The sequence below is a fragment of the Molossus molossus genome, unplaced genomic scaffold, assembly GCF_014108415.1.
Source record: "Molossus molossus isolate mMolMol1 unplaced genomic scaffold, mMolMol1.p scaffold_m16_p_4, whole genome shotgun sequence".
Classification (NCBI taxonomy): Eukaryota; Metazoa; Chordata; class Mammalia; order Chiroptera; family Molossidae; genus Molossus; species Molossus molossus.
The window spans coordinates 82890540-82904536 of record NW_023425377.1 but is presented as its reverse complement, the minus strand read 5'-3'; the positions used below and the strand labels follow the sequence as shown (position 1 = coordinate 82904536).

Sequence of the window (13997 nt, the reverse complement as noted above, 5' to 3'; positions counted from 1 at the left end):
GCAAATGCAAGGCTTCCTTGTCCAGATGCCATGTCTGTTCTTCTCCATGATCTGACCCCGTTGGTGCCTCAGCTCAACCCTCTTTCCGGAGGGGCCAGTTTAGGACTGAGCCAGACCTGGGCTCTACTTCAGGAGAGAGGATGAAGTCCTCGTGCTTGGCCCCAGGAGTGATTTGGGTGATGGGCAGGGCGGGTAAGGCATGCCAGGAAATGAGGAGGTGGGTTCTATGGTCCGGTGCTGTAGCTAGGCAGAAAGCTCCAAGCAGTGGTTAGAACCACCGATGTTCCAGAAAACCTGATAGCAAAACGATGAAACCCTCTGATCTGGAAGAAAGCAAGGAGGTGGCCCAGGTAGAAAGAGACAGTTCCCAGGGTTCCTTACGCCAGCTTCCTTCCATCTGGTTTCACAGTAGGACAAAGAAATGCCGATTCTGGTCTGGGCTTTGATATGAAGGGATTCTTTTCTGCCTGCTTCTCTGTGTAAAAGAGGGGAACCTGTGACCCCAGATCGGAGGCAACAGGGAAAACAACAGAGGCCTTGCCCTGTGAACATCTGGGTGTCCCTGCTATAAGGGTGCAAGTTTCCCCATCCGAGATGGCACCTCCATTCACTCTCCATTCCCTTTCAGTTTCTGTTCCCATCAATGCACTCACCAATACTTGGCCATAGTTATATTTGTATTTGGTTTTCAGCTTTATTGTCCCACTAAAATATCAGTCCATAAAGGCAGAGACTTTGTTCCTGGATGTACCCACAGCTCCCAGAATAGGATCAGGCCCCTAAGAGATGGTCAGGTACCGATTTCACTCACCAGAGAAGCGAATGGAGTGAGCTCAGGCTGGCCAGAGCAGAGGATGAGAGACAATCTCTGCACGTGAGTCCTGGCTGCCCCCCTCCAACCTCTTCCTATTCTGACCCGATACTGTGAACTCTGCCTGGGTTGCTGGACTCACAGTGTCTTCCTGCCATTTTTCCCTCTGCTTATAACCCCACACCGAGGCTTCTGTTGGAGGCCTCCTGGCCTGAGGTGGCCCGCAGCCTCCTTGACAGGGTGCTGACAGAGGTGAGGCAGGTCTGTGCGAAATCAAGGCTGACATCTCGGCGTCGGCCAACCTGCCCAGGACCGAGCCCATCCAGCCAGAGGCCAGGGCTCCCGGTTAGCACGTCGTTACCGCTGCAGGGCTTTCTGTCCGGGACCCAGCCTCTGCCTTCTGGCTTCTCTCCAGGTTCTCCTCCAGATCCCGTGTTCTCTTGCTCATCCTCAGCCTTTATTGACAACATAGTGGGAGTCTGTGTGTTCAGGAAGTTCGTGTGGAGAAGATGGTGAGAGATGCAGGACGTGCGGAAAACGGCATGAAACGTTTTGAGGGGCCTCTGAAAGCTGCCGCTTGCAATGTTTCAGCACCTTGGGAATGGTGTGGTTTCCGGGTGACTTCTCTGGTGCACCGTGCAGATATGCTGGGCTTTCCCCGCCTGGGCAGCATGGAACAGGCTCGTGGCCAGTTCTGGCTTCTCTCCTTTCTCATGTGGGGTTTATCACATCTGCCGTCTCCTCCAGGAACCTACAAAGGTCTTTGCCAAGTCACAGTCATTGGAAGCAGGAATCCCCTAGTCCACCTGGCCAAAAAAAAAAGGAAAAGTCCAAGGTTGCAGTACTTATTGGGAGCAGAACTCCATCAGGTCTGCTGTGTTCTCTGGCAGTGCACACAGGGGTTTTCCTGCATCGTATCACCTACTTGTCCCCGTGTCAGAGTACAGTGTCCCCACCTCCACCCTACATGTCCTAGGTGACTTCTGGCTACAAACAAAACAAAACATCTTCCTTGGCCTTGGAATCTCGAACACCAGAGCTGAAAGATGCATTTCAGACATCCGAGCCTGTCACTCCCGGCAGTCCACACACATATGTGATCTCAGAATTTTGGGACACGTGAAAAATATAGATCCCTGACTGCTGCCACCAAGATGCTGACCCAGTAGGTCTGATTGGACCCAGAACTCTGCATTTTCACAGGCAGAGCACAGTGGATTTTTAGGGCAGTGAAACTAATCTATATAATACTATAGGGAGTGGATACATTTGTCCAAACACATAGAATGCACAACACCAAAGAGCGACCCTACTGTAAACTAAGGACTTTGGGTGAGTATGGTGTGTCCATGTAGGTTTGCCGATTGCAACTAAGGCAAGACTTTTGGGGAGATATCGATAATGGGAGAGACTGTGCATGTGGTGGTGGGGGGGGTAGAGTGTGTATGGGAAACCTCTGTACCCTCCTGTCAATTTTGCTGTGAACCTAAAACTGCTCTATAAAAGTAGAGTCTGTTCTCATAGATACAGAGAACAGACTGATGGTCGTCCGGGGTAACAGGGGACACTGAGGGACTGGATGAAAAGGGTTAAGGGCTTAAGAAGTACAAATTGGTAGTTACAGAGTAGTCACCGGGGTGTAGAGTGTGGCATAGGGAACAGAGTCAGTAACATTGTAAGTGCTATGCACGGTGCCAGGCGGGTCCTGGAGCTATGGGGGAGCCCTTTGTGAAGTGTACGATTGTCTGACCACTGTGCTGTCACCTGAAATGAATACAAGATAATATTGAACGTAAACTGTAATTTTAAAAAATATAGAAAATAAATTGTATTAAAAGAAAATAAGAGGGGAGGGAAGGCGGTTGATAAAGGGCAGTGGCAACACACCATGATTCCTGCTGGTCACGGTTTTGGTTGTGGCTGTAGCCCCAGCCCCTCTTCCCTATGCGGGGGATGAGGGGTTGGTAGAGGGGCGTCAGGGACGATCCCAGGGGGCCTGGGGTATCCAGAGCAGAGGACTGACTGTGGGCTGCCCCCGACAGGTGGCTTGGAGGCGCTGATGATCCGGCTGGTGAATGGCTCGGGCCCGCATGAGGGCCGAGTGGAGGTGTACCACGACCGGCGCTGGGGCACCGTGTGTGATGACGGCTGGGACAAGAAGGACGGGGACGTGGTGTGCCGCATGCTGGGCTTTCGTGGCGCCCAGGAGGTGGCCCGGACGGCTCGATTCGGGCAAGGTAAGGTGCTCTGGAGGAAAAAGACACTAGGAAAAGGTCCAGAAATCCTAGGACTAGTCTCCTCTCCAAAACTCAAGCCCCTCTGCAGCAAGCCCGCCATGTGTCACCTGGCTCTGCCCAGAAACTCCTTGCAACCAGAAGGTCACTGTCCCCCAGGCAAGCCGGCCTGTCTTCAAACAGTTCTGACTGTGCCCACTGGTTACAGGGACTTGTGGTTTGGCCTGAGAGGAGGGGCCACGCGTCCTGTCCAGACAGGGAAATGGAGCCAGGTCACAGCCAGACTGGTCACTCCTCATAGCTGCCTTCCAACCCTCCCCCACAACAGGCTGCCGCAGAATCTTGTCCCTTAGACCTCAGGCACTGTTGGGGACTGAATATCTGTGTCTCCCTCCAGTTCATTTGCTGAAATCCTAATCCCCAATGTAGGACTAGGAGATGGGGCCTTCGAGAGGTAATTAGGTCACAAGTAGAGCCCTCATGATAGCTCTAGTGTCCTTGGAAAAGGGACCCCTGAGAGTTCCCACATCCTCCTTCTGTGAGGAGACACAGCAGGCTAAGCCCTCAGCAGAACCTGACGGTGCCGGCACCCTGGCGTCGGGCTTCCAGCATCCAGAGCTGTGAGAAATAAATGCCTGTGGCTGGTGAGCTACCAGTCTGGTGCTGCTCCATCAGCCAGGCCGATAGACAATCTCACTGACTCTTGGTGAAATCTGTTGTGACAGCTGATGGGAGTGGCCACCTGACCCCACTCACACTGGCCTCTCTACTTCAAAGGCCAGAGTGCACAGGGCACTCAGGGGCCAGTCCAGGGGTCAGCCCACCGAGCATTGCCTCCCACTTAACACTTTGGGCTGGATTTCAGCCTGTTTTCTTCAACGAAAACTGCCATCTTTGTTTGCATGAGGAATAGTCCTCACTTTTAGTATCGGAGGCTAATGAGGACTTCTTCTTAACAAGTGGAAGTGAAACTTTTTGGGGAAGAAAGAAAAATCATAAACCCTCCTAGAGAAGCCAAAACAGGCCATTTGAATGCCACAGGCAGCGTTAGCCTGAAAAGGAAACTGTGTGGCTTTTTTCATCTCCCCCTCGACTTTTATATCACAGGACACAGGGAGAAGTTCTAAAATTGCAACTTGATTCTGTAAATCAGTCAGTGGGAAGCTGGACTTCCTTCCATGTACACATGCACCATTTTTTCCCCATCATGGTCCCCAAACTAATGTCATGTGATACCCAAGACCTTGACAGGTGGGCAGGCCAGGCCTTCTGAATGGGTATGTGGAGGGGAGTGGGGGCTTGGGGAGGAGAAGGGGCCTGGCTAGCCGAGCCCCAGCTCAGGCTGCACCCCCTTCTTTCCGCAGCAGTGTCTAGCATCTTCCCTGGGCCAGGCGCTGGGCTCAGTGCGGGGGCAGAGAAATGAGTAAACCTAGTCTCTGACCTCAAGTGCTCAGTTCAGAGGTGGAGGCAGACATATTCATAGACCCTAAAGATCACAAGGGCTGTTGTGCCATAGCAGCTCCGGGGGGGGGCGGGGGGGTGCTTGCCTCCTCTGGCAGCAGGCAGGGCTCTGCGGCAGGCCCAGACACCCCTCTGACCATAGCCTCATACCCCACTGGTGCCCCAACTCTTAGTCACAGTACGCCCCCTCCTCAGCCTCAGGGTCTCCCACGCCCTCAGCCCCTCCCTCCACTGGCTCTGCTGCTTTCTGGATGAGTTTCCTGCCCTGCCAGCCGGGACTGAAGGCCCATCCCTCCCTCCACTCTCACCCACTTTTCTCCCCCTTATCTGGCCCCTGGTCTCCCTGGGTCCTACAGATTCCACCGGTGTCTGCCTCTCTGGCACCCTGGAATCTGTCCCCTCCTCTTCGTTCTCACTACTCTTGCCTTAGGAGCTCGGGCAGGATAGAGCAGTGGTTAGGAGCTCAGGTTCAGGAGTTGCACCCAGGTTAGAATCCCATGCTGGCCACTTACGAGCTGGTGACCTGGAACAGATTTCTTCACCTCTCCAAGCTTCTGTGCTTCCACTTTTTTTTTTTTTATCCTCACCCGAGGACATTTTTCCATTTTTTGTTCAGGTAGAGTGGGGGGGGGGGGAGAGAGGAACAGAGAGAGAGAGAGAAACATCGATGTGAAAGGGACACATCGAGTGGCTGCCACCCGCACAACCAACCAGGGCCGGGGACAAACTGCAACCGAGGTACGTGCCCTTAGCGGGAACCGAACCCGGGTCTCTCGGACCGCAAACCGACACTCTTAACCGCTGAGCCAAACCGGCCAGTGCTTCCACTTTTGAAAGATGATTACAAGGATCAGGTTTGTTTATTTTTATTTTTATTTTCTTTTATTTTTTATTTTTTAATTTATTTTTTTGTTACAGATGTTTCTCCTTTTTAACCCCATTGGCACCCCCCTCCCCACCCCACACCCACCCCGTCCCCGGCTTTGTTGTCCATATCTATTGGTCATGCATACATGCATATAAGTTCTGTGGTTTATCTGTTCCCACCCCGCCCACCCCCTCTTCTGACGGATGTCAATCTGTGCCCTACTTCCATGTTTCTGGGTCTACCCTATTCCTCTGACTGTTATGTTCATTATATTCCGTATATAAGTGAGATCATGTGGTATTTGTCTTTTTCTGCTTGGCTTATTTCACTTAGGATAATACTTTCCAGGTCCCTCCATGTCGTCTCAAAGGATAAGAGATCTTTCTTTCTTACCGCTGCATAGTACTCCATTGTGTAAATGTACACTGCTTTTTTTATCCATTCTTCTACTGATGGACACTTGGGCTGTTTCCAGATCTTAGCTATTGTAAATAGTGCTGCTATGAACATGGGGGTACATATATTCTTTCTGATTAGTGTTTCAGGCTTCTTAGGGTATATTCCTAGAAGTGGGATCACTGGGTCAAATGGAAGTTCGATTTTTAATTTTTTGAGGTAACACCATAGTGTTTTCCATAGTGGCTGCACCACTCTGCATTCTCACCAGCACTGTACTAGAGTCCCCTTTTCTCCACACCCTCGCCAACACTTGTTGTTTGTTGATTTGTTGATGGCGGCCATTCTGACGGTGTGAGGTGATACCTCATTGTTGTTTTAATTTGCATCTCTCTGATGATTAGTGATGTTGAGCATTTCTTCATATGTCTCTTGGCCATTTGTATGTCCTGTTTGGAGAGGTGTCTATTCAGCTCCTCTGCCCATTTTTTAATTGGGTTCTTTGTCTTCCTTTTGTTGAATTGTATGAGCACTCTATATATATTGGAAATTAACCCCTTATTTGATATATCATTGGCAATTATGCTCTCCCATACAGTGGGTTGCTTTCCATTTTGATGATTGTTTCTTTTGCTGTGCAGAAGCTTTTTAGTTTGATGTAGTCCCATGTGTTCATTTTTTCCTTTGTTTCTGTTGCCTTAGGTGATGTATCAGTGAAAATTCTGCTTCATATGATGTCCGAAATTTTGTTGCCTACATTTTCTTCTAGAATTTTTATGGATTCACGGGTCACATTTAAGTCTTTTATCCATTTTGAGTTTATTTTTGTGTATGGTGTAAGTTGATGGTCTAGTTTCATTTTTTTGCATGTAGCTGTCCAATTTTCCCAACACCATTATTAAAGAGGCTGTCTTGACTCCACTGTATGCTCTTGCCACCTTTGTCAAATATTAATTGAGCATATTGCCTTGGGTCCATTTCTGGGTTTTCAGTTCTGTTCCACTGGTCTATATGCCTGTTCTTGTGCCAGTACCAGGCTGTTTTGATTACAGTCGTTTTGTAGTATAGCCTGATATCTGGTATTGTGATCCCACCTACTTTGTCCTTCTTTTTCAAAATTGCTGTGGCTATTCGGGGACTTTTTTGGTTCCATATGAACTTTTGAAGTATTTGTTCTAATTCTGTGAAATATGTCATTGGTATTTTGATGGAGATTGCATTGAATCTGTAGATTGCTTTGGGTAGTATGGACATTTTAATGATGTTAATTCTTCTAATCCATGAACAAGGTATGTGCTTCCACTTTTTTATATCTTCCTCTATTTCTTTTTTAAATGTCCTGTAGTTTTCTGCAAATAGGTCCTTTACTTCTTTGGTTATGTTTATTCCTAGGTATCTTAATTTTTTTGCCGCGATGGTAAATGGGATTTTTTTTTGGTTTCTCTTTCTGTGAGTTCATCATTGGTGTATAAGAATGCCATCGATTTCTTGATGTTAATTTTGTATCCTGCTACTTTTCCAAATTCATTTATTAAGACTAGTAGGTATTTGATGGAGTCTTTAGGGTTTTCTATGTATAATATCATGTCATCTGCAAACAATGACAGTTTCACTTCCTCCTTTCCAATTTGGATCCCTTTTATTTTTTCCTCATGTTTGATTGCTGTGGCTAAGACTTCCAGTACTATGTTAAATAAGAGTGGTGAAAGTGGACATCCCTGTCTTGTTCCTGTTCTTAATGGAAATGTTTTAAGTTTCTGCCCATTGAGTATGATGTTGGCTGTAGGACTTTCATATGTGGCCTTTATTATATCGAGATATGATCCCTCTATTCCCACATTGCTGAGCGTTTTTATCAGAAATGGATGCTGGATTTTGTCAAATGCTTTTTCAGCATCTATTGATATTATCATGTGGTTTTTATTCTTCATTTTGTTTATGTGGTGTATCACATTTATTGATTTGTGAATATTGTACCAGCCTTGCATCCCTGGAATGAATCCCACTTGGTCATGGTTAATAATTTTTTTGATGTATTGCTGGATTCAATTTGCTAGTATTTCGTTCAGGATTTTGGCGTCTATGTTCATCTGGGATATTGGCCTGTAGTTTTCTTTCTTTGTAGTGTCTTTTTCTGGTTTTGGAATTAGAATTATGTTGGCCTCATAGAACGTGTTTGGAAGTCTTCCTTCTTCTTGAATTTTTTGAAATAGTTCATGGAGAATGGGTGTTAGTTCTTTTTTGAATGTTTGGTAAAACTTCCCCGTGAAGCCATCTGGGCCTGGGCTTTTGTTTGCTGGGAGAGTCTTGATTACCTCTTCAACTTCCTTAGTTGTTATTGGTCTGTTCAAGTTTTCTATCTCTTTTTGGTCCAGTTTTGGGAGACTGTGTGTTTCTAGGAATTTGTCCATTTCACTTAGATTGTCAAATTAGTTGACATATAGTTGTTCATAGTAGCTGTTAACAATATTTTGTATTTCTGTGGTGTCAGTTGTTATTTCTCCTCTTTCATTTCTGATTTTGTGTATTTGGGTTCCCTCTCTTTGTTTCTTGGTGAGTCTAGCTAAGACTCCATCAATCTTTTTATCTTTTCGAAAAACCCGCTCTTTGTTTCATTGATCCTTTGAATTGTTTTTTTGGTCTCTATGTCATTTATTTCTGCTCTGATCTTTACTATTTCCTTTCTTCTACTTGCTCTGGGGTTTTCTTTTTGTTTGCTTTCTAATTCTTTAAGTTGTGAGGTTAGACAGTCAATTAGAAATTTTTCTTGTTTCTTGAGGTAGGCCTGTAGAGCTATGAACTTCCCTCTCAGAACTACTTTTGCTGCATCCCATAGATTTTGTGTTGTTGTGTGTTCATTTTCATTGGTTTCCAGGAAGTTTTTAATTTCTTCCTTGGACTCCTCGGTGACCCATTCAATGTTCAATAACATGCTATTTAGCCTCCATGTGTTGAAATGTCTTTGCATGTTCTTGTTGCAGTTGATTTCAAGTTTCATGCCATTGTGATCTGAGAAGATGCTTGATATGATTTCAATCTTCTTAAACTTGTAGAGATTTAGTTTGTGTCCTATCATGTGGTCTATCTTTGAGAATGTCCCATGTGCACCTGAGAAGAATGTGTATTCTGCAGTTTTGGGGTGTAATTCTCTGTAGAAATCTATTAAATCCATTTGGTCTAGTGCATCATTTAGAGTCTCTGTTTTCTTGCTAATTTTTTGTCTAGAGGATCTATCCAGTGGTGTCAACGGGGTGTTGAAGTCCCCTGCTATGATTGTATTGCTGTCGATTTCTCCTTGGAAGTCCTCCAGAAGATTTTTAATATATTTTGGTGCTCCTATATTGGGTGCATATATGTTTATTAAGGTTATATCTTCCTGTTGGATAGATCCTTTCAATATTATGTAGTGGCCTTCTTTGTCTCTAGTTATGGTCTTCATTTTGAAATCTATTTTATCAGATATGAGTATTACTACCCCAGCTTTTTTTTGCTTTCCATTTGCTTGGAAAATTTTTTTCCATCCCTGCACTTTCAACCTATGTGAGTCTTTTGTTGTGAGGTGGGCCTCTTGTAAACAACATATAGATGAGTCATGCTTTCTTATCCAATCAACTACTCTGTGTCTTTTTATGGGAGCATTCAATCCATTTACATTTAAGGTGATTATTGATATGTACTTATTTATTGCCATTTTTGTTTAGTGTGGTTCTATTTTTCTTCCCATTTCTCCTGCTAATATCAGCAGTCCTTTTAACATTTCTTGCAGTGCTGGTTTGGTGCTAATGTATTCCCTTAGCCTTTTTTTGTCTGGGAAGCTCTTTATTTGACCTTCTATTTTGAATGATAGCCTTGCTGGGTCGAGTAGTCTTGGATTCAGATCTTTGTTTTTCATGACCTTGATTACTTCATGCCATTCCCTTCTGGCCTGTAGTGTTTCTTGTGAGGAGTCAGCTGAGAGCCTTATGGGGTTTCCTTTGTAGGTAACCTGTTGCTTATGTCTTGCTGCTTTTTGGATTCTTTCTTTGTCTTTAATTTTTGGCATTTTAATTACTATGTGTCTTGGTGTGGGCCTGTTTGGGTTCTTCTTACTTGGGACTCTCTGTGCTTCTTGAACTTGAATGCCTTCTTCCTTCACCAAATTAGGGAAGTTTTCTGTCACTATTTTTTTGAATATATTCTCTATCCCTTGCTCGTTTTCTTCTTCTTCGGGGACTCCTATGATGCGAATATTATTACGTTTCCAGTTGTCCCACAGTTCTCTTAAGCTGTCTTCCTGTTTTTTAATCGTTTTTTTCCTTTTGGTTTTCTGATTGGTTGATTTTTCTACCCTGTCTTCTAATTTCACTGATCCGTTCCTCAGCTTTCTCTACTCTGCTTTTTATACCTTCCAATGTGTTTTTCATTTCTGATATGTCATTTTTTATCTCTTCTTGATGGTTTTTAATTTCTAATTGGCTTATTTTCAGCATCTCTATGTCCTTACTCATGCTGTTGAGCTTTCTCAAGATCATGGCCCTGAATTCTAGCTCTGTTAACATGCCTAACTGCTCCACATTGATCTCATCTTCAGTGGAGGTCTCTTGCTCTTTCATTTGGCTTCTGTTTCTGTGTTTCACCATTTTGGCTATCACAGTGGCCTTTGGAGCCTGTCAAGTTTTCCCTGTGGGTGTTGGTGTTCTGCTGTTTGTGGCTCCCTCTCCTGGGTTTAGATGAGCGAGGGAGGACCCACGTTAAACACCACTGTCAAGTCTTACTTTCCTGGTTAAAGTTGCTAGCCCAGGAAAGTTACTCTTATCCTCTAGCTTTTTGCTTGGAGGCTAGCAGTTGAGGTTACTTGATGGGTTTTGGGTTGTCACTTGATTGAAAAACTCCCTTGGGTGCTCAGCATAAGTCAATTTCACGAGGGTGGGGCAGATGCTGGTTGTTAATGAGCTTCAATTAGCACTTCAATGGCCCACAGGGTGGGGTTTTATCTCTGAGGGAGGGGCCGTTGCCTCTCCCCAGAGCCCTGGGAAGGAGCAATGTGGCCACTGTCCTGCGTGGCAGCAACTCAGCCAAAGCTCCGAGCGCCCTCCAAATCCCGAGTGTCCCGACACAGCTCCAGTCCAGTCATCCTCCTTCCGCCGGAGCCCAAGGTGAGTGGCCGTGGCTGTTTCAGCCTCTGTCCCGCTCTGCGCTGTGGAGCCGCCTGGGAGTGTAACCCGAGGGCACCGCTCCCAGCTAAGGCCGCTGCCGAGCTGCCGACCGTGGGCTCCCAGCCCCTGTCTCGCGCCTTCGCAAGCCTACCGGGATGGAGTCAGTGTCCCTGATTATATGGTCCTTGCAAGCTGCTTTTCTGTTGGTTTTCCCCGTCGACTTGTCGGTGTTATAGTTGTAATTCCAGTTTGGTTCGGGAGATGGTCTGTGTAGCTCCGTTCACTCCGCCGCCATTTTGAAATCTGCCCAGGTTTGGTTTCCTTCATTTGGTCCCCAAGGCCCTTCCTCATCGGCCTCCTGCCTCCACCTCACGCTTCAGCCATGTGCATTTACTTGTGTTCTCCGAGCTCACATAGCTGTTTCATGTGTCTTCAGTCTGGAATGCCTTTCCCTTTTCTTCTAGCTAATTCCTAGTCAGCTCGTAAAGTCAGCTCACGCATCGCCTCCTGAAGGGAGCTTTGCCAGCTCCTTCCGCCGCCCTCTCCACCCCCCGTCTGCTGTGCTCCCAGAGCGTTACTTTGTGCATGCCCCTACCATGCACCTCCCATGCTCTCCGATCTCTGGATGTGTGTGAGCACCCTGTGGCTTTACCTTCACAGCTCCCAAAGCCAGAACTGTGCCTGGGACATCATCAGTACCACATAAACATGAGAGAGAAGGAAGGGAGAGGAGCAGGAAGGAGGGGAGGAAGGGACTTCTGTGCCTGTCTACCCTGAATACCCAGGGCAATGCAAGAAACCACCAGTCCCGGGCAGTTCTCTGAGGAGTCTGGCACCATAACTATTTCCCTAGACAGGGCTCCATAATCAAATGATCAGTTTCCCTGGGAAGACCCAAATGAGAGATTCTTAAAGATGTTTAGTTTTAAGTTGGCCCCAGAGCTATTGGAGAGGGAGTGACGGTGGATAGAGAAGCTGGAGGGGCCCTGGCCAGTTTGGCTCAGCGGTTAGAGCGTTGACCTGCGGTCCCGAGAAGCTGGAGGGGTGATGGCTGGGACGAGGTCTAGGAGGAGATAGGTGGGAGTGGAATTGAGCACAGCTGGGAACCACGCTTGAACATGCGGAGAAAATCACTCTGTGAGACAGACAAGCAAAAAGGAGGTGAGGTGGGTACAAATACAGACACACTTGCAGGCAGGAGTGGGTGGGTTAGAAGTGGTCACTTCTTATCATATTGTTATTACCATTTTTGTCCCTTTTTTTCTAAGATAACATCTGAATAATGGGAGATGGCTTTGTGAGAGGCTCAGCAAACAGTAAAAGGCCAGGTGGTAAATATTTTAAGCTTTGTGGGCCAGATGGTCTCCCTTACAACTACTCAACTCTGCAGTTGTAGCATGAAAGCAACCATAGACAAAATGCAATCAAATGGTGGGGCAATGTTCCAATAAAACTTTATTTTTATAATTTTTTAACTCATCTTTATGTTGAATGTATCACAGATGTCCCCCTTTTTTCCCCCATTGACACCCTGCTCTGCTATCCCACCCCCTCCTGCCTTCCCCACACTATTGTCTGTGTGCATTGGTTATGCATATATGCATAGATGTTCTTTGGTTTATCTCATCCCACCCTCCCTCTCCCCTTCCCTTCAGTCTAACAACCAGTTTTTACTTCTTAATTCCTTCATCTTTTTCACCCATCCCTCCAGCCCCTGCCCATCTGGCAAGCAATAAAAAGTTATTTGTATCTAGGAGTCTGTTTCTGTTCTGCTTGCTCATTTAGTTTGTAGATTCAATTGTTGATAGATATGTATTTATTGCCATTTTATTGTTCATATTTTTGTTCTTCTTCTCCTTCAAGAAGACCCTTCAACATTTCATGTAATACTGGTTTGGTGGTGATGAACTTCTTTAGCTTTTTCTTGTCTGAGAAACTCTTGATATGTCCATCGCTTCCAAATGATAGCTTTGCAGGATAGAGTAATCTTGGTTGTAGGTTCTTGCTTTTCATCACCTTGAATATCTCTTGCCACTCCTTCTGGCCTGCAAAGTTTCTTTTGAGAAATCAGCTGACTGTCTTATGGGAACTCCTTTGTAGGTAACAAACTGCTTTTCTCTTTCTGCTTTTAAGATTCTTTTGTTGTCTTTAACCTTTGGCATCTTGATGATGATGTGTCTTGGTGTGGACCTCTTTGGGTTCAACTTGTTTGGGACTCTGTGCTTCCTGGACTTGTATGTCTGTTTCCTTCACCAAGTTAGAAAAGTTTTCTGTCGTTATTTTTTCAAATAGGTTTTCAATTTCTTGTTCTCTCTCTTCTCCTGGCACCCCTATTATGTGAATGTTGATGCTTGAAGTTGTTCCAGAGGCTCTTTACACTATCCTCATTTTTTTGGATTCTTTTTTCTTTATGCTGTTCTGATTGGGTGTCTTTTGCTTCCTTATATTCCAAATAGATGGTTTGTTTCTTGGCTTTACCTACTCTACTATTGACTCGCTGTAAATTATTCTTTATTTCAGTTAGTGCAGCCTTCATTTCTGACTGGTCCTTTTTTATGTTGTTGATGTTCTCACTAAGTTTCTTGGAGGTCTCACTAAGTTCCTTCAATGTCTCATTGAGTTCCTTGAGCAACCTCATAACCAGTGTTTTAAACTCTGCATCTGGAATAATTGCTTATCTCCATTTTGTTTAGTTCTTTTCCTGGAGATTTGTTCTTTTTCTTCATTTGGGACATGTTTCTTTGTCTCCTCATTTTGGTTGCTTCCCTGTGATTGTTTCTATGTAGTAGGTAGAGTTGCTATGTCTCCTAGGCTTGGTAGGGTGGCCTATTGTTTTAGGTGTCCTGTAGGATCCAGTGGCACAGCCTCCCTGATCACCCCAGCTGGGCCCTCGAGGTGCACACTTAGTGTGGACTGTACATCCTTCTGTTGTAATTGAGTCTTGATTGCTGTTGGTGTGTCAATGGGAAGGATTTACTCAGGCTGATCAGCTGCCCACTGGCCTCTGACTACCTTGGAGGATCAGCTGTGCAGGGCCCACCACACAGAGCAAGACTTACTTCAGCAGGGCTCTGGTACCCACTGAGTCTACT

General features: G+C 45.9%; 1 protein-coding gene across 1 annotated transcript in view; it reads left to right on the top strand.

Annotated features, from left to right (window-relative positions):
* Nucleotides 1-13997, top strand: part of SCARA5 (scavenger receptor class A member 5) — a 122120-nt gene that overhangs the window by 100854 nt on the left and 7269 nt on the right. The window contains exon 8 of the mRNA XM_036241938.1: nt 2854-3048. Within this exon, the coding sequence (XP_036097831.1) occupies nt 2854-3048 (195 nt within the window). The remainder of the gene's footprint in view (nt 1-2853; nt 3049-13997) is intronic.